At 43.7% G+C, this 20,446-nt stretch overlaps 3 protein-coding genes across 18 annotated transcripts in view; 1 reads left to right on the plus strand and 2 right to left on the minus strand.

Annotated features, from left to right (window-relative positions):
* The window catches only part of fryl (furry homolog, like), a 372,606-nt gene extending 369,486 nt beyond the window's left edge, over window positions 1–3,120 (plus strand). For all 16 annotated transcript variants that reach the window (XM_072252739.1, XM_072252740.1, XM_072252728.1 and 13 more), the window contains one exon: window positions 747–3,120. In XM_072252739.1, the coding sequence (XP_072108840.1) occupies window positions 747–1,005 (259 nt within the window). In that variant the 3' untranslated portion in view covers window positions 1,006–3,120. The remainder of the gene's footprint in view (window positions 1–746) is intronic.
* Window positions 3,121–5,251: 2,131 nt separating this feature from the next.
* Window positions 5,252–7,131, minus strand: zar1 (zygote arrest 1). Its single transcript, XM_072251839.1, has 4 exons — window positions 6,424–7,131; window positions 5,635–5,727; window positions 5,489–5,563; window positions 5,252–5,395 (listed from the first exon to the last, which is right to left on the minus strand). Exons 1-4 carry the CDS (start codon window positions 7,129–7,131, stop codon window positions 5,252–5,254), a joined length of 1,020 nt encoding a protein of 339 aa, XP_072107940.1.
* Window positions 7,132–7,498: 367 nt separating this feature from the next.
* Window positions 7,499–16,243, minus strand: slc10a4 (solute carrier family 10 member 4). The gene is made up of 3 exons (XM_072251840.1): window positions 16,002–16,243; window positions 15,226–15,436; window positions 7,499–8,164 (listed from the first exon to the last, which is right to left on the minus strand). Exons 1-3 carry the CDS (start codon window positions 16,241–16,243, stop codon window positions 7,649–7,651), a joined length of 969 nt encoding a protein of 322 aa, XP_072107941.1. The 3' UTR covers window positions 7,499–7,648.
* Between the last annotated feature and the right edge of the window lie 4,203 nt (window positions 16,244–20,446).

Genomic DNA, 20,446 nt, shown 5'->3' on the forward strand with positions numbered 1-20,446 from the left:
AAAAACTGTTAGAAATACTCAGGAAGTCAGAAAGCACCTGCAGAAAGAGAAACAGTTAACATCTCGAGTCAAAGATCCTTCATAAGGACACGTGTGGCCTAACCTGCTCAGTATTTCCAGCATTTTCTGTTTTTAATCTTGATGATAAGATCTATTAAATTTGATAAGTACAAGGGGTGATTGATAAGTTCATGGCCTAAGGTAGAAGGAGTCAATTTTAGAAAACCTAGCACATTTATTTTTCAACATAGGCCCCTCCTACATGTACACACTTAGTCCAGCGGTCGTGGAGCATACAAATCCCTTCTTTGTAGAAGTGGTCCACGGCAAGGGCGATTGATAAGTTTGTAGCCTAGGGTAGAAGGAGATGAATTATTAACTTCAAACTTTCTGCATTATCACTCAAAGAGTTGAACTGCACGTACATGTAAACAAGAGTGTCTTGGACCTCAAGGTGGTCCACAGCAGGGGTGATTGATAAGTTTGTGGCCTTTCATAGAAGGAGATGAGTTATACAGCTCTTGTTACATGCATGTGCAGTTCAACTCTGAGTGAAAATGCAGAAAGTTTTGAAGTTAATAACTCATGTCCTTCTACCCTAGGCCACGAACTTATCAATCACCCCTCATAGTTGTTACATTTGCAATTATTTTTAAAACTATAATGGAGATTTGAATGCATTAATGTTAGAAATGATCTAAAATCAAAGTTCTTGATAAATTAACTTCTACATTTTTATCCACCAGATCTGTATGGCCCAATGATATTTTTGGAAATGGGGAAGATGATCCAATACAAACTCTCCTACATATTTATTTTCGCCATCAGACATTGGGCCAAACTGGCAGCTTTGCTGTGGTAGGGTCAAACCAGGACTTATCCAAAGTTTGCTCTAAACTGATGGAGTTAAATCTACAAATTCGTGAATCTCTACGAACTGTGCAGTCATACCAACTTCTGGCAAAGTCAACACCTGCGGCTGATGTTCAGAGTACCGGATTTTAATTTACAGCAGTAACTTAATATTTACACATTGCATTAAGATACAGTATGAATATTAACCATATCCTCTTCCTCACATCAGCTTCAATTTGTTTTGAACACACCAGGTTGCATCTATTTATAGAAACAGTCAGACATATAAAGAACCACGTTAACTGGGATAAGAAATAATAGTGAGCAGTACCTGCACACGATTAACAACAGTATGGGCAGGCACTCCAGTCGCACAAAATAAGGTTTGACAGTGCAATCATTAAGTCATGGTGTATTGCACTAGTACTGTAGCCATTACTGAAAGAAAAAGGCATGGAAGGGCACATATTCTTCTTTTTCTGAAGACAAGCCAGCTCCCAAGTAATAATGTATAATAATGACATTCAGGCGCTCTGCAGCAGGTGGAATGATGCTAAAAATCAGCTAGGAAATGGCTTTAGGCTGAATAACCTGCAAGGCTTCAAAGCAACACATTGGCAATGTCAGTTTTCAGTGTCGGGACAAAAACAGATAAACCCCTTGGACAAAATTTCATACCACTTTCCTTATGGTAAAAGATTACATACAAGAGGTTAACTTGATTTGACATTGACTGCAGGCTTTAGCATAAAGTGTTAATAGTTCATAAGATCTCTCAGAGCATGTCTGGAAACATTTTTTAAGAAATTTATTTTGTATTAGAGTTAATATGATCCATGGTATGCTGTAGAAAATCTTATAGAAAGTTGGGATACCAAACTGAGTTTTACTCAGCAATGTAAAACTAATATTGCAAACTGTTATTTTGTTTACTGTTCAGTGGGCATTAGATGTTCCCTGCTCAGTAATTACTGTATGTTGCAAATACTGATGGTATATAACCAAAAATGCACCTGTAGGGACTTAACAAAGTGGCAGCAAAAAGTGCCACATTCTAGCCATTTTCATTAGGAGAACTCACCTAAGTTATTCTACTCTGTAAATATTTTAGACTTGTATAGTGTAAAAAAGTATTTCCTTGTATATTTGTGCATTGCACTATTGAGAATAGGTGTATAAAACTAATGCAAAACAAAATACTTAAGTACTGGTAATGAGTCTTTATCTGCTGCCTCTCCAGTCTGAATTTAGATAAACCTGAGAGCAAATAATATTTCTTCTACTCATGTGTCTCCCGTGGATTTCGAGCTTCGGGACCATCCTTTGCTGCATTGTTGAGAAAGACAAAGACTGAATACACAACATTAGTGACACGAGGAAGAATGCTGAAACTTTCCGGCTTTTGAAATAAATGAGATTGTTCACAGCAGTGGCTTTCTTTGGGGAAAGAAATTGAATGTAAATTCACCCATTGATGGTGTACTGCCTCTGTTTGCTGGGAATGACCCTGCTTATTATATGCATCTATCCTATCCACTGTGATTTTTATTGGGCTCCAATTCATGGAGCATAGAATGTACTGTTCAATTTTGGCTTTTTGCCTTCTGACAAAGTGAACTGTAGACCAGGCATACTTGTAATGAATTGTATGAGTTTAAAGGCACTGTGCATGCTATCAGACTGCAAACAGTAGTTAATATAATTTAAGGCTCTGTAACCAGTCATAGCAAATTAACAAATCACTGTAATCATTCTTCAACAATGATAAATTATTTTGTTGGCAGTTTGGTACTATGACTCAAATATTTGATGGGGAAAGTTCATCCATTTTAAATTTCATCTTAATTTTAATATTTATGATTTGTTGATAGTACATGATCAATTCTGCTTGGGATAGTTTTAGAATTGCCCCTATTTAAATAACAGAAAGCTAACCATCTGAACAAGTTTACTGAACAAGCACTGTGTTTACACCACTGAATTTGAGGGGAGTAAATAATGATGCAAGTAGATCACATGAATTTTCTCTTTCCACACTCCCACTAGATATTAAGTCTTTGACATCCATCCCAGCTGAACAAAGACTTGAATTTAACTATTGCTCTACCATGTTTTATTTGAAAATCTTAATCTGGGAGATAGTGCAAGAGCTATGTGACAAAGGTATTGACTAGAATTGAGTTAATATCCATTTAAGGATTAAAAATCCCAATTTGAAATGACAGCTGAAATTAAACTGGGCGTGGATGTGTGTAACATAACCTTGAATCTACAGAGGTTTTAAAAAAATAAATCACCACACAAAGGTAGTATCTTCTAGCCTTTATACTATATTACCTTCATCAAAGTTGCTGGTGAATGCAGCAGACCAGGCAGCATCTGTAGGAAGAGGTGCAGTCGACGTTTCAGGCCGAGACCCTTCGTCAGGACTAACTGAAGGAAGAGTGAGTAAGGGATTTGAAAGTGGGAGGGGGAGGGGGAGATCCAAAATGATAGGAGAAGACAGGAGGGGGAGGGATGGAGCCAAGAGCTGGACAGGTGATTGGCAAAGGGGATACGAGAGGATCATGGGACAGGAGGTCTGGGAGGAAAGACGGGGGGGGGGGGGGGGGGGAAGAGGAGAGAAGAGACCCAGAGGATGGGCAAGGGGTATATTCAGAGGGATGTCAACTGCACCTCTTTCTAGAGATGCTGCCTGGCCTGCTACGTTCACCAGCAACTTTTATGTGTGTTGCTTGAATTTCCAGCATCTGCAGAATTCCTGTTTACTATATTACCTTATAGGCTGCTTTAATTTAAAGTGCTATGTGTAATTACATATAAATGGGGATGATTCTCTTTAGACTGAGCATCATGGAATAAAAGAAAAATCCTTTTCTTTCCCATACCCCCTCACTGTCCACTGATAAAAGTGAACAAGCAGTTTAGAAACCACAAGGGTGTTTAAACATGATTTCCCTGACCCCCCCCCAATTATTTTATCTATGCTGAATTGTAACTTGGATAGCTAGTGGCGTATTAGTATGATAATGAGAGATTTTGTGAAGTTAATGTAATTGGCAAAGTTAGTCTTGTGATATATACACACACACACATTGGCTGTAGGTGCTACACTATGGGGAAAACAGCTGGAAGAGCCTTGAGGTCAAGCATAATTTATGGAATCTAAAGGATAGTTGAAGTTGTACATCAAAAGAAACTCAGTTACCTCCAGTACTGGATGGGATTTACTTCTGACAGCAACCACCTTAATAGTAATTTAAACAGTGGAAATAAGTAAGTCGTTTGTTTCCTTGAGCTCTTGTACACCAATGGCAGATTCAACTACATCTACCACCTACATTTAAGAGCTGTTTCTATTTACACCCAGTGCACTCTTGGGCACTTGTGTGGCTGAAGATGTTATTCTGCTGGGTTCAACTATGGTATGGATTATAGTTTCAAAGTTTAAATAATATACTTAAACCCGGAAGGACAATCGTCATCAGAATGGTCACAATTTGAGAAAGCATCGTAACTGGGCGTTTAAAAAAATGCAGCAAGTCAGGCAGCATCTAGAACCAACGTGGAAGGTTCAAAAACTCAGGAAACGCACATGTCAACGAGCTAATTGCAAGAGAAAGCACCCGTGTTACACGTGGATGTGAAATTAGCTAGTTCTGACCCAATAGGGTAGAAGGCCAGCGTATCTAGCGAGATGAGGGACGGTTAAAACCTGTACCGGCCCTTGGAATAACGGTGCAGGAAACCAAAAGTAGGCAAGTGAATGTTAGGACAAAGAATTAGAATTATAGGAAACGGGGTCAACTACGCAAAGGTAATAGGTGATAGCACTTGCTATCTACTCTTGGCTTCTCCCTTTCTTCCCCCACCACCCACACAATGTTCATTATCACATGTGCAACGAAGTGCGTCGCTTGCCTCAAATTCAATGAGGACTGTGCACCATAGGATACCCACCATTTAGCCTAATCGTAATCTTTGAAGGGTGGTAAGAAACCCCTGTGCCCACGTCGTAAGCCTTAAACAGCGCGTTAACCATTTCGCTACCGTGCCGCCTCCCGGTGATATGGCGGCCAACAACTCTGAATCCAAATTTTGGAAAGGCTGGAATTTAACTACAACTAATGTGGCAACACGTGAAATAGGGGCGCGTTTGAAGTACAGGATCTGAAACTTCAATAACGGAAACTAGAAAGTTTGTTGATAAAACTTTTCATGAGATTTGTTGGGTGGATTAATATCTACCATAAACCGTTTTAAGATGCGGTCTGTGTTAGGAAGCAGCAAGCAGAAAATGCTTTTTACATACTTTATTTTTGCAATTTTATTAAGCCAAAAAGACTACTTATTGCATTCCATTAACTCGAGTTCGAGCAGGAAATCACCATCGAAATCAAATGATGTATTTGAAGCTGAAAGTGCTGTCACACGAGAGCCGTTTACCCTTGCACCTGCCACACAGATCCTGACGATGTGGCCTCTTTGGGTCAACATGCCGCATTTTGATGGGACAGGTGCATCTCGTCTGTCTGCAGGTCTGATGGGGCAGGAAAAAACATGTCTCACTGCAGGCTGCTGGGTACTCCTCAAAACTCGTCTACAGTGGCCGTCTGCTTCCGGCGCTACTTACTTGACAGGTGATGTTCTCGACTCGGTAAGGGTTGTACGCCTTCTCGCAGGTTCTGCAAAACTGCTTGAAGTAGACCTGTGGGAAGAAGGGATTCATGAAACAGACGATTCTCAAAGAATGTGCCAACGCGCTTGGCTTGTACTTACCTTGTTAGTGCCTTGTACACACCAGACGTAAGCACTCTCCCAACGAGCATTGCAGTCCTTGCAGTGGAAGTATCCATACTTTTGCTCTAGGAACTAAACCAAGAAAAAGACATTTTACAGTCCATGTAAAAACGGTACCCGTCTTTCCGTCCGTCGCCTTTGTTTAATGGCGTGAGGTGAATAAAATGATTGGTTAAATGACTACACAAAGAACTAGCTGGTACTTCAACCCATTAAAATCCCAAGAACAGCCGGAGTACGATTCTGGAGGAGGAAAATCTGCTGCAGGAATTTAAAGGAACAAGCATCAGGGACTCGATCCAAAACATTTTTCCCCTCTCCACAGCTGCTGTTCGACCCGTTATGTTTCTCCAGCTGATTTGTTGCTCAAGATTTTAGGGTCTTCAGAGCACGTTTCTAGGTGGAGAGACAGTGGCGTCTACCATACAGCTGTTCATTGCAACTCCTCGTTCCCAAACTGCGATGTTGAACCAGTGGAGTGTTCTATGCACAAAATGCGTGCTTGGCATATACTAAACTGTTCTTCACATGCTCAAGTGAGCTCCATCATCACTGCAATTAAACAAGTTTGAAATAGCCTACTATCCAACCCTATCGTGGATTAAAATAACCCCCACGCTAGTGACCTTTTAATCATTTATTAATATGACGAATTATTTTTTTTCCAGTGCACAGGAAACACCTTGTGATTCAGACCATTTAAACTGCTGATGAGTTTAATTTCCGACTTTTACTGCTTGAAGGAACGTTTTAAAATAAAATTCTCACCTGAAATTTTAGCCGTCTCTCATTTTTGGCAGTGTTGACTACTACGTCTTCATTATTTTGCTTTTTCTTTGTATTCTGAGATTCCTCGGTACTAGTCCCATCCAGACCTGTTGAGCTTGTCTCCGCGGGACTCTGCACTGGCTCTAACGTGGCCTCCTGTTCTTCGTTCTCTTTCGCTTCTTCTGAAAGTGTCTCTTCTTGCGGTTGTTTGGAATCTGTTTTTCTAGTTTCCTGGTCGTCTTTATTGATGGATGTGTTTAGGTTGGATGACACGATAGGCGAGTAGATAGCCATCGTTCTCCGGAATCGAACATTCTTGGGCATACTCGCCTGACTGCCTTGGACCTGGTTTGGTGAAGCCCGGCATCTGAAGGCTACGTCTTTCTGCCTCATAGTCATCTTCATGAGTGTTCTTGGACCCAAGGAACATTGCACAGACGCGTCGATTTTAGGGTTAACCTGCACTCCGATGTCTTTGGTGTTGGCTTTTCTCATTCTTGGAGTTAAGTTTGGGTTCACCTGAGACAATATGGCTTTGAGCTGAGCGCGTTGATAGTTGTCAAAATATTCGATAGGGTCTGCATAGCTGTTTAGATAATGTCTTTGCCTCCAGTTAGAACTTTTTGGTCGATTACTCAAATATTGATAAGAGTAGGGATTATATGGCGAGTAAATATAATCAAACGCCTCTTCCCCTAAGGTAGCCATTGCTTTAGGCAGAGATGTGTAAAGGCTTGCTTTATTTAAATAGTCCATTCAGACACGGCTGTCTTTGATTGATTCAAACAATTCCTTTAACAAGCTGTGCTCACGGAGTTCAGATAACTTTATTAGTCACGAGTGAACAAAACATTGCAATAGAATTGAAGCAGCTCTGAAGCAAGTTATATTATTTCTGATGGTTCATATAATTCAAGAGAAGATTGTGTTAGATATATCGTATATGAGCATAAATAATATCTCTTAGTTACTGACGAAATCCCAACACATTTTGAAATTTCACGTAGAATGTATTAAATGTTTTGAGGGATCGCTATATATAACAGCCAAAAGATCATTATTTACATGCACCCAATGAATAACAAACTCGCACTTGTGAAATCCGCTATTAATTCAGACATTCTTCAATATACTGATTTACCAAACAAGAACATCCGGATTGCACAGAGCACGTGTAAAGCAGACACAGCAATCAGTTACGGGTTTGTTATTGGCCCACGGCGTTTCACAGTTGAGTTATGCTTGTAGTGGGTTCTATTACTGTGGTGAGTTGTTCACTCACAGCTCCATATACTGATGCATTTATATCTTCTTCTTTGAGTTTCTTGTATGAAATGTCCGTCTCATCCTCACCTGATGGCTTTTGCTTTAACCACACATCTCGTCTGCAGATTTTGTACCCTAAAACAAACAGGGTGGCTTCTGTAGCTTGGAATAGAGCGTAAAGTAGCGGAAACATGTAGATACCGCCGATAATCTGGGGTGGGAAGGCTAATTTCAGAATAGCTGTACAGAGCTGCACATTTTGACATCCGGTCTCCAAGGAAACTGTCCTTTTGCAGTTGGAAGGCAGATCAAAGAGGGTGGCCAGGCCATAACCAGCAACGTATCCAATAATCGGCATCAGCAGGGCCACGATGTAGACAGAAACTGGAATAGTAGCGAGAATATCAGGACCCAGCATTGTGCCAGTGAGGATGAAGAGGATTAAAAGAGTGATCATCAAGGACCAGAGTGAAATCTAGATGAGAATTATTTTAAAAGAAAATGTTTCCAATGTAAATTCGGTTTCTCTGTGACTAAAACTGACTTTTAGAAATAAGTTTTAAGTTCTATACAATTGTAGTTGGTACAAATTCGACATGAGCTGGTGATAATTAACAGTATGCAAGATAAAGTTATTATAAGTTAATGTAAATGCAATGAACAAAATTCCCCGTGGGATTTTCCGTGATGATCTATCCAGAACAACTTCATGAACCTTTGACCAAAACAATAGACGTTGATACATCAAAATGGGAGTTCTGCTAGTGGTTGGTGAATCTATAGACTTGCTTTTAAAAAAAAGAACCTCGGGAAAGTTAGACGCCTGGGCAAGGATACACATTTTTTTTTAGGAATGAAAACATTCTGCACACGATCCTAATTAGGTAAACTTTCGGGACTATATAAAATGGGAAGCAGTTTATTCTATAAGCTAATAAAGATAAATGAGAAGAGGGAGTTCTTTAGTTGAATAGGGGTGGGCAACTAGATAAAACCAGTTTTAATATCCGATGTAGTAACTTTATTACGGGAATGATGCAAGATGAGATGTAATTCAGATTACACTTTATTGAGGTATGAGAGGCCATACAATGGGTAATAACAATCGCATAATTATTAGCTTCATTAGAACTCGGGATTTGTTAACTGGTATGGGTAACAACCAGACCTGCAACTTTAAAAAGCATAACTTTCGTGAGTGAATAAAGCACTTAAACTGGAGCGATTTGATGCTATAACTGAGGAAAATAGGAATACTGTTCAGTTTGGGCGCTGTTGATTCACCTATTAGATATAAATGTTTAATTTATCGGTTTTTCCGAAGCCTGAGGAAAAGGCCATTCCATAGGAACAACCCTGGAAGAGTGAAACAAAAAAAATTGAGAAATAGAAGTGATTTCTTTGTGGGTTGGTTAAATTTCCAGATGATCCAGAGAAATTCTGATCCTATCCTGAAATTATAATTGTTTATCAGCCCCAACTCAGTGACGGTGAGAAAATAACGAATTTCTATAAACACTGCACAACATTACCCTTCCGTTCGCATATTCGAAGTTACAATTTTTTTCTATTATTAACACTGCAGTCATCAAAGAACACTCAGTTACACGTGATTGGTGATTTTGACGTCCGTAAATAACAATAGTAAAGTAAATGGATCTATGTTATAGTTAGTGAATTACCAATTCCCCATTTTTTGCTACCTTATAAAAATGATCTCAATTTTACCGGTTACTTGGAAGTATTTATTTGAGTCACGTTTAAGCTTCGCGCATAAAGTATTTTAAATTTTTATGGAATATCTACATTCTTTATAAACCAGAACTAAGGTATTAATTTACAAAGTAATTAGAGGTAAACGTTCAGAGTTAGAATTCAATTTTAGTAAGGAAGTAAGATGAAGTAAATTGGTTGGAAACTCAGGCTGCGAGTTCATCCTAAAACCACCTCACAGAAAGAGCTAATTCTATTTTACTAATCGCTGTACTGTGCTGGTTTGAGTACCGTCTTCTTTTATTTTCAGTTATCTCTGAATGGAGGAACTCTGCTCAGGGGGTTGTGAATTGTAATTAATTCCAGTTTACTGCAGTATTTAATAAAGTGAAATAATGTTGCGAAGGCTTCAATAATTGACTACATTTCTTAACTCGGGTTCAGAGGAGGTTCACGAGGATGATTCCGAGAATGTAAAGGTTATCATACGAGGAAAGTTTGATGAGTCTGGGTCTGTACTTGCTGGAATTTCGAAGGATGAAAGGGAATCTCATTGAAACCTAGACAGAGAAGACGTGGAAAGGATGCTTCCCCTGACGGGAGAGCCTAGGACAAGAGGGCACTACCTCGGGATAGAAGGGCGTCCATTTAAAACCGAGATGCGGAGAAATTTCTTTCGCCAGAGGATTCTTGGTTCTTGATCCTCCAAAATATTCCACATGGAATTTAAACTGGAGGTGGCGGAGGGTGGACTTAAGAAGGAGATTTTTGAAGAAGATAAGCTGCCTTAAATTTAATTGGTGATGGTAAATTTGTTACCACGGGCAGCCGTGAAGACCTGGCTGTTGGGTGTACTTAAGGCAGAGATTGAGAGGGTCTTGAAAGGTTACGGGTAGGAGGCATCAAAGCTTACGGGGAGGAGGCCGACGAGTGAGGCTGAGAAGGGAGAAAAAGGATCAGCCAAGATTGAATGGCGAAGCAGACTCGGTGGGCCAAATGGCCTAATTCTGCTCCTATGTCGAATGGTCTAAATCACTGGAACGGACATCTAATTCAACGTATAACACCAACAACGACATGGGGAAATTGGCATAGATTATGTACACGATCGATAATTATGGCAATTACCAATTCAATTCTCAATCTGTAACAAGTGTATCTTGTTTCTTACAGCAAGATACTTTTAGCTGATGCTTATAATGATAATGAATCCTTAAACTGTTGTTCTGACGAAGGGTCTTCAACTTGAAACGTTAACACTGTTTCTCTTTCTACAGACTCCGGCTGAGAATATCCAGAATGTTGTGTTTTTTTTGTTTCAGATTACCAGCGTCTGTGATTTTTTTTCTTTAGAAGGTTTGACAACTCAAGACATCAAAAAAGCCATACATCATATTTAAAAGGAGTGGACGTTTCAGGCCGACACCCTTCATCAGGACTGAAGAGGGCGAAGAACCCAGAATAAGAACGTCGGGGCGGGGGATGGAGTATAAACTGGGAGGTGGTAGGTGAAACTAGGTGAGGAGAGGTGGGTGGGAAGTGAGAAACTGGGAGGTGATAGGTGAAACTAGGTGAGGAGAGGTGGGTGGGAAGTGAGAAACTGGGAGGTGGTAGGTGAAACTAGGTGAGGAGAGGTGGGTGGGAAGTGAGAAACTGGGAGGTGATAGGTGGAAAAGGTAAATGTCTGAAGAAAAAGAAAACTGATAAGAAAGGAGAGTGGACCATGGAAGGAAGTGCACCAGAGGAAGCTGATAGATAGATGAGGAGAAGGGAAGGGCAGACAGGGAAACCAGAATGGGGAATTTTAAAACAGAGGAGGAGGAAGGGAAATTGCCGAAAATTAGAGAAATTGATGTTCATGCCGTCAGTTTGGAGGTTACCCAGACGGAACACGAGGTGTTGCTCCTCCGATCTGAGAGTAGCCTCATCGTGGCAGTAGAGGGACAGGTGGACAAGGAGGGTCACGGAGCGCGCGATCCCTGAGGAAAGCGGAGAGATCTATTTCCCTCCTCCATTTCCCGGACATCCGCCCTTACCTCATCTTCCTATCACCAAAACAGGGATAGAGTTCCCTTTGTCCTTACCTACCGTCTCATGAGCCCCCGCATCCAGCACATCATTATCCGCAACTTCCGCCATCTTCAACGGAATCCTACCACTAAACACGTCTTGCCTTCCCTCCCCTCGATCCCTCTGCTTTCCGTGGAGATCATTTACTCCGTGATTCCATTGTCCCTTCCTCTGTCCCCACTGATCTCCCTCCTGGCGCTCATCTCTGCAAGCGGCATATGTGCTACACCTGGTCCCACAACTCCCCCTTCACCACCATTCAGGGCTCTAAGCAGGCCCTCCAGGTAAGGCAATGTCGGGAAGAGGTACTGTATCCAGTACTCCCGGTGAGACACGACGTAGATTGGGAGACCGCTTTGTGGGCCACCTTTGCTTCGTCTACCATAACAGGCGGGATTACCCGGTGACCACCCGTTTTAATTCTACTTCCCTTTCCAGTTTCGTCATGTCGGTCTTCTGCCCCCATGAGGCCACACCCGGGTCGAAGGAGCAACACCACATATTCCGTCTGGCGTGATCTAACCAAGTAATTTGTCCCTCTCCTCGCCCGCCTCTCATTCCCCAGTCCTCTCTTCCTCTCTCTTCTCCTCCTCGCCTGACCGTCACCTCCCTCTGGTTCTCCCGCTCTTTCCCTTTATTCCATGGTCCACGTTTTTTCTCTAATCAGATTACTTAGTCCTTAGGCACTGGTTTCCCCTATCACATGCCGGACTGTACTCCCCCCAACCTTCTTATTTCGGCTTCTTCCCCCTTTTTTTTCCAGTTCGTAAGTGTCTCGGCCAATTCCCTTCGGTGGACGCTGCCTGGCCCGCTGAGTTCATCCAGTATTTTGCTGACTGAAACCACTAACGACTCGTTCTGCCACATTTGTTGTTGGTGCAAGGTGGTTTTGGAGACACATTGTTGCAAATACAGTATTTGAGTTTCTATGAAGAATATAGGGGCATTTAAGAGGCTCTTAGATAGGGACACGGATTAAAGAAAATTTGTAGTCTATGCGGGAGAGAATCATTAGATCGATCTAGCAGTAGGGTTTAAAGGTCGGTACAACACGGCCTGTACTGATCTATGTCCTAACACGCTCTTGCCTATACCTGTACTGGGGCTTGTCTGGAGAATCTGCATCCGGGGATAGTTCCTGCCTGCCGCGAAGACACGAAATTCATTTCCGGCGTTAGCTCACTTTCCCTCGCTGTTTTAAATCTGTGCCTGCCAGATTTATGTTTTAAAATTGAAATTAATGTGTATCAAAAAGTGGTTCATTGGTAAATTGAAAGTTAAGTTAGCAGTCATTGACTTTCTTCATAAGTAAATATCAAAATACGTTTAATGGTTATATTTACGTTCAATAAGCGGTTCTTACTATCGTTAAACGAGTTATCACAGAACAAAACTATTGAATGAAATTCTCCTGTTTACGACTGGTCTCAAAAGAGCGATTTCTTTGCTTGGATCCCCCAATTCAATGAACAGTTGGTGGAAACACTCAACAGAGAGAACGGTCCAATTAGCACTTCGGGCAGGACACTTCCAAGGATTTGTATGCAGAACGTGACGCAGAATTATAGACTTATAGATCTACCGTCTCTGTGCTTTCGCTCTCGTCCCCCCCGCTCTCCCTCTCTCAGATACTGACTGACCTGCTGGGAGTTTTATCTCAGTTTATTTAAAAATTTAGATCGACAGCATTTGTATTGGTTTGTGTGTGTGTGTGTGTGTGTGTGTGTCGGGGAAGGGGGAAGCTCAGCGTTCAAAAAGCAGAGGGGCGAATGACAACCTATGCACAAATCGAACTTTTCGGAAGAGTGCAATATTTTTTCAGTCACGACGTGTCATCTGGGCTTTGCCGCTTATGTCCGGGGATTTTAGTTTCATTTGACAAAAGCAACGCGTATAAAGCCGCGATCAAAATCTAAGAACAAATGTGCAAGTTGTTCTCTAGTTGGAAAAACCTCAGAAGAGTATATAAGCGTGTTGAGCGATGAACCGAGAACACTTGAGAGTGAGTTAACAATGGTTAACAAGCCCAAGGGAGGGTGGCTAATGTTGTCCCTCTCTTCAAGCAGGGAGGAAGAAAGAAAACAGGGAATTATAGACTGGTTAGCCTGACGTCGGTGTTGGGAAAGATGCTGGAGTCAATTATAAAAGATGAAATTACGACACATCTGGATAGCAGTAACAGGATTGGTCCGAGTCAGCATGGATTTACGAAGGGGAAATCATGCTTGACTAATCTTCTGGAATTTTTTGAGGATGTAACTATGAAAATGGACAGGGGAGAGCCAGTGGATGTAGTGTACCTGGACTTTCAGAAAGTCTTTGATAAAGTCCCACATAGGAGATTAGTGGACAAAATTAGGCTGCATGGTATTGGGGGCAGAGTACTGACATGGATTGAAAATTGACTGGCTGACAGAAAACAAAGAGTAGCGATTAACGGGTCCCTTTCGGAATGGCAGGCGGTGACCAGTGGGGTACCGCAGGGTTCAGTGCTGGGACTGCAGCTGTTTACAATATATACTAATGATTTAGATGAGGGACTTAAAAGTAACATTAGCAAATTTGCCAATGACACAAAGCTGGGTGGCAGTGTGAAATGTGAGGAGGATGTTATGAGAATGCAGGGTGACTTGGACAGGCTGGGTGAGTGGGCAGATACATGGCAGATGCAGTTTAATGTGGATAAATGTGAGGTTATCTACTTTGGTGGTAAGAACAGGAAGGCAGATTATTATCTAAATGGAGTCAAGTTAGGAAAAGGGGAAGCACAACGAGATCTAGGTGTTCTTGTACATCAGTCACTGAAAGCAAGCATGCAAGTACAGCAGGCAGTGAAGAAAGCTAATGGCATGCTGGCCTTCATAACAAGGGGAATTGAGTATAAGAGCAAAGAGGTCCTTCTGCAGCTGTCCAGGGCCCTGGTGAGACCACAGCTGGAGTACTGTGTGCAGTTTTGGTCTCCAAATTTGAGGAAGGACATTGAGGGAGTGCAGCGTAGGTTCACAAGGTTAATTCCCGAGATGGCGGGACAGTCATATGTCGAAAGATTGGAGCGACTGGGCTTGTATACTTTGGAATTTAGAAGGCTGAGAGGGGATCTTATTGAAACATATAAGATTATTAAGGGATTGGACATGCTGGAGGCAGGGAGCATGTTCCTGCTGATGGGTGAGTCCAGAACCAGAGCCCACAGTTTAAGAATAAGGGGTAGGCCATTTAGAGCGGAGTTGAGGAAAAACTTTTTCACCCAGAGAGTGGTGGATATATGGAATGCTCTGCCCCAGAAGGCTGTGGAGGCCAAGTCTCTGGATGCTTTCAAGAAAGAGATGGATAGAGCTCTTAAAGATAGCGGAATCAAAGGTTATGGGGATAAGGCAGGAACTGGATACTGATTGTGGATGATCAGCCATGATTACAGTGAATGGCGGTGCTGGCTCGAAGGGCCGAATGGCCTACTCCTGCATCTATTGTCTATTGTCTATTGAAATGACCCGTCTTCCACCTCCTGACTGCCTGCTCCAAACCGAGCCTTTAAAAAGATTGTAGTTTAATATCTTTTAATTGATTTTCGTATTTTTGAATGAAAATTACTTTCATGCATTCTAATTCATATTTCAATTACAATTCCATTTACACGATCCCTTTGCGGAAAAATATGTACGGCTTCCTGCTTGGTGAACATTTTCCGTGATTAAAGTAGGCGATACAATCACCTTCTCAGCAGTGAAAGTCCTCCAATCCCGGTAACCCTACCTTGAGGAGAATGTCAGCAGCTCGGCTGTGTTTGAATCTGATGAAGACACCCAGACCAATGGGGATTAAAGTGCTGCAGAGAGTAAGAATTATCGCCCCAAAGGGCATGAGTTGAACTACAGAGGTGTTAATCCAGGCTCGGCTATAAATCCACAAGCACAAGGGCATCAACAGCAGCGCCAGGAGCGTTGAGGATACGGTCATCATTATACTTGGGGTGGGGGTGGGGGGGGGGGGAAGAGAAACAGAGGACGTGAATCAGTCGTGAGTCACAGAGCTTCCCACATCAGCGCGGTCACCGCACCGTCAATACTCGTGTCCGATTCAGCGGTTCCGCTCACATTCTCCAGCTCCAGACATAACCTCACCACCACCGTCTCCTTCACAGATACAAACCCCGACACCTCCATCGCCCTCACAACCCTTACCACAAATCCCCCACACATCCCTACACCGGCGCACCACTCACCCGCACACTGTCACTTGTACTCCTCACTCACCCCCTAAACCGCATCCCACACCCTACCCCATCACCTGCAGACCACCCCACAACCCCAGTGCCCACCCCTCACATTCCACAACGCATCAATCCTCACAATGCCTTACCCACCACCCTTCTCTCCATCTCACACTGTACCTCACGCCTTCTCCCATCCCGGGCTGGGTTCCCCTTCCCGCCGTGTCGCCTGTGGGCGGCCGCGACGCAGTAGGACGGCTGAGACCAGAAGCCCCGGAGCCATCCCGCAGGCCGCCCTCACCCCTCCGCACCTCCTTACCTGAGGTTCATGTCTCCACTGACCAGAACAGCCATAATGTTGGAGAGGTTGCCGCCGGGACAGCAGCCGCACAGAAGCACGGCGACAGCCGCCACCTCAGGGAGGGAGAAGAGCAGGGCGAGCAGGAAGGCCACCAAAGGCATGATGACAAACTGGGTGATGGCAGCCAGCACAACGGCCACCGGTCTGCTGAGGTGAGCTCCCAGCCGCTGCACCTCCACCGTGCAGCCCAGACCCAGCATAGTCAGGCACAGCAGCGCCGCCACCAATACATTAATACCTTGATTCAGGCTAGAGTCCCAGAAGGGCTTGGCAGGGATCTCCCCCGGAGTGGAAACCTCCGGGCTCCCTCCACAACTGGATGATTGCACATCTGTCTGAGCGGTGAACTCCTCAGTTGTGCCCGTGGAGTTGGAAACATCCAGGACAGTGGCCGGCATCCAGGTGGTATTAAGAGCGAAGGTATCGTTCTCCATCCGGGCGATGTCTGGTCCGAGCCAAGGAAGCAAACTCCCTACTTCAACCGAATGAGCTCGGGCAACTCACACGCACATTCTGACTGCATTTATATAGGCTGGGAGTCTTTCTCCAATGGTTCCTTCCAGCGGGATCTTATTGGCGAGATGACAGTTCTCTCCCCAGTTCAATTCAAATCTGATTAGCATCTCATAAAATGAACGCAAACGCCTTCTGCATAAGTGCAGTATACCTTGTCCCATGTTCGCGCCCCCCTCCGTTTTTGTTTGCATTTCTGGGATTAAATGCCACAGTTACAATTTGTAGTCCGAGGCACGGAAGGAGACTGATCAGGGATGGTGCCTGTGAATTTTGCTTCATTCGGGGTTTCTTCAAGACATCACAAATGTCTGCAATGTTTCATTAAGAAGCGGGGAGACAATCGACTTTCCATCTATTTCTGATCTTGAAGTGCCGGAACTGCACGAAAGGTGAGAAGGCAAATGTCCACACCTGGCCAGAAGGCAGTTTAACCACGATTTAAATATGTTTTCCTCCCTGCCGCGCGCTCGAACAGTCCCCAAGCCTGCACTCAACGGTGGGAGGGGAAAGACCCCCCCCCCCACACACACTCATTTACACACACACACACACACTCACTCATACACACACCCACACACACACATACTCATACACACACACACTCTCATACACACACCCACACACACACTCATACACACACACATACACACTCATACACACACATTGACACACACACATTCATACACACACACATACACACTCATACACACACACACACACTCTCATACACACACACCCACACACACACATTCATACACACACACCCACACACACACATTCATACACACACACAATCTCACACACACTCATACACACCCCCCACACACACAGACACACACACACAGACATACACACTCATATATATATATATACACACACACACACAATTCAGAACAACAGTCTGCTGGAGGAACTCAACAGGTCGAGCAGCTTATGTGGGGAAAATGAATTATCGACGTTCCTCCAACAGATAATTTGTTGCTCCTTATTCCACTATCTGCGCTAAATTGTATCACACACAGAATTCCCATAGCCCCTACCGTCTGTTTCTTGTATGTTTGGGTTTATTTTTAAATATATATATAGAATAACAGGTGTTGGGTGGCACGGTAGCGCAGCGGTTAGCGCGACGCTCGAACAGCCTGGGCAGTTCCGGAATTCCGACGTCGTTCGAGTCTCTGTCGGTCCTTCCCAGGAAATGCGTAGGTTTCCCCCGGGTACTCCGGTTTCCTCCTACCTACCGAGTAGGTTAATTGTTCATTGTAAATTGTCCCCGTGATTAGGTTAGTGTTAATCGGGATTGCGGAGTTACTGGGCGGCGTGACTCGAAAGGCTGAAAGGGTTAACTCTGCAGCTGTATTTCTAACTAAATAAATAACATCTGAGTTAAGGAGGAAACCGAATCAAACAGCGGGGTCCTGGTCCTTTCTCTCGACCCTTGAATGGTCGCGCTCAGCCAAGGAAGTATTGATAAGGTGCCTGCATTACATTATCAATACTACCAGATTAGCAGAAGTAGTGTAACGATACCCTGGCGCTTAAAGAAGTGGATGTTCTCCGGGCGGCACCTAGCGGAACCGTTCCATCCACTCTGTACTCACACGCATGGTCTTTCTCACTGTCACTGTCAAGTGTCGTACACCTGGTGGCCTCTTGGCCACGCTGAGGTGCCAGGAACAACACACGCGATTCGCAGCAGAAATCAGTCTACTGCACTTTCGAATAAACACCGCGGCATCAAGGGGGTTCAGATTAAAGCGTCCCGCTCCACCCTCTGAAACATCACTTTATCCACCTCCTTATGATCTTGCACCTTATTTATCTGCACTGCACCTTTTCTGTAGCTGATACACTTTATTCCGAATTCTATTATTGTTTTATCTTGTTCAACCTGAATGCACCGTGTAGTGATTTGATCAGTATGAACAGTACGCAAGACAGACTTTTCACTGTATGTGTCACAACCGATTCGGTTCAATTCAATATTCAACTGTTCCGCTGTCCTCAGCATCACTGCAGTTCGGCTCCGCTCACCCGCCAGCCCCTCTCACCAGTATGAAGTAATTTAGGACACTCTGCTATGTTGAACCTCCAAGAAGAGCACAATCTTGTCTTCGGGTCTGGAGGCCTGCGCGCCCCGATGACCCGGAGAGCCACATTGGCTGGAGTTGGGCCGCTATGCTTTGGCGCTTAGTAGGGTCTCGCGTGCCAAACAGGTCAAAGGGTAGAGGCCAGACTAAAAGTGCACCAGGTTCTGGGGTTCAGCTCAGAGCTAACAGCTCTGACTGGTAAAACAAAATTGTTACGGAAACAACAATGAAGAAGCCTTCTACTTCTGAGCTCGACAGTATTCCCGAGTCTCCATTCGGGACTTCCGTGACTGACCGTAATGAAAACCGAGGGGGAACTACTGACGTGACGAAAGAAGCTCCGTACACCACCAGAGTTGGAGGACTTTCATTGCTACGGTAAACACCAGCGGCGTAACGGGCAGTAAGTGATGTTGAAAGCAATGTTGTCCTTGTGCAATGTGCTCTCCGAGATGCCTCACCAACACGAACAGGGGCTCTGTTACCTAAATCTGTTTTGGTACTTGCGAACATTTGTGAAATGAACATATCTCCAGCAGTTCGTGATATTATATGAGACGGCTATAGGAATGAATCCCTAGCCACTCTGTTAATTTAATTTAGAAACAAAGGAAGGCGGGAAATTCATTCCAAACGTGTGGACTCCGATAGAGAGCAGCTGCACCCTAAGGTGCCGGGACGAGAAATTCATATCAAACGGCGCCAGAGAGCAGGGTCTGCACCTCCCGTTACACGGGTGCAGTAACTGCATTGGCCAGCAGCTCAGTTACCAATTCACCCTAGTGTAGGCCGTGATTAGAATTTGATAGTAACCGCGGACGGGATTTCCCGGCGGACTGGGTGCAGACGATTGCTGGCAGGTCTGAGATACACAATAAGAGATACACAAGACTGCGAATGCTGGAATCCGCAGCAACACAGAAGACTTGGAAGAACTCCGCGGGTCAGATAGTCTGTCCAATTCCTCCTCATCTGCTGCCTGACCCACTGAGTCCCTTGAGCATTTTGTGTGTCGCTCCCCGTTTTAATTCTGCATGGGTGCCCATTTATCCCGAGATTTCGCCTGATTTCCCCTTTCCACTACCATTATCCTCATATTTTATTCCCCATTTCAGCTATATATAATTCCTATAATACTCATTATTTATTTGCGTATCTGACAACAGGAGTTGTTGCCAAATATATTGCTTAGGAATGTAACAATTGCATTGTAGTATTGTGCATATTGATACTCAATTGAATGTTAATTGAATAGGTATTTGCCAAATTAATTCCACCAATGACCCTGCCATGTTTGATTTAAGGTTCCTTGACTAGAACTCTGCTATTGATCTTTGTCACTGCTCTGATACAAAGTAGTGCTAAATATAAATTGGTAAACTAGTTTACTTTTGTCACATGTATGGAGGTAAAGTGAAAAAATTGTTTTGCCGGCCATCCATACAGATTATTTCATCACACAAAGCATCGAGGTAGTACAAGGGAAATCCAATACTCAATGCAGAATAGTGGCAGAGAAACTGCAGCCAGCCAGGCAGTAAGGTTCAAGGCCACAATGAAGTCGAATGTGAGGTCAGGAGTCTATCTTACACCAGGGGACAGTTCAATAGTCTTATAAAAATGGAATAGAAGCTGTCTTCGAGCCAGGTGATATGTGCTTTTGTATCTCTTGCCCGATAGGGCAGAAGGGAGACTGTTCGGGGTGGAGTCTGTGATGATGTTGGTTGCTGTATGGAGGCAGTGAGACATGTAGAGGGGGTCCATGGAGGGGACGTTAGATGCTGTGATATGATGAGC

The sequence above is a fragment of the Mobula birostris genome, chromosome 3 (genome assembly GCF_030028105.1).
Source record: "Mobula birostris isolate sMobBir1 chromosome 3, sMobBir1.hap1, whole genome shotgun sequence".
Taxonomy (NCBI): domain Eukaryota; kingdom Metazoa; phylum Chordata; class Chondrichthyes; order Myliobatiformes; family Myliobatidae; genus Mobula; species Mobula birostris.

Coding starts and splice junctions, on each gene's coding strand:
- zar1 (XM_072251839.1), bottom strand. CDS start 7,131: ATGGCTACCTTAGGGGAAGAGGCGTTTGATTATATTTACTCGCCATAT. Junction 5,728..6,423: donor AGAGACGGCTAAAATTTCAG/GTGAGAATTTTA, acceptor TTCTTGGTTTAG/TTCCTAGAGCAAAAGTATGG. Junction 5,564..5,634: donor GTGTACAAGGCACTAACAAG/GTAAGTACAAGC, acceptor TTCTTCCCACAG/GTCTACTTCAAGCAGTTTTG.
- slc10a4 (XM_072251840.1), bottom strand. CDS start 16,243: ATGCTGGGTCTGGGCTGCACGGTGGAGGTGCAGCGGCTGGGAGCTCAC. Junction 15,437..16,001: donor AGTGGAGACATGAACCTCAG/GTAAGGAGGTGC, acceptor CCCCACCCCAAG/TATAATGATGACCGTATCCT. Junction 8,165..15,225: donor CTGCTGACATTCTCCTCAAG/GTAGGGTTACCG, acceptor ATTCTCATCTAG/ATTTCACTCTGGTCCTTGAT.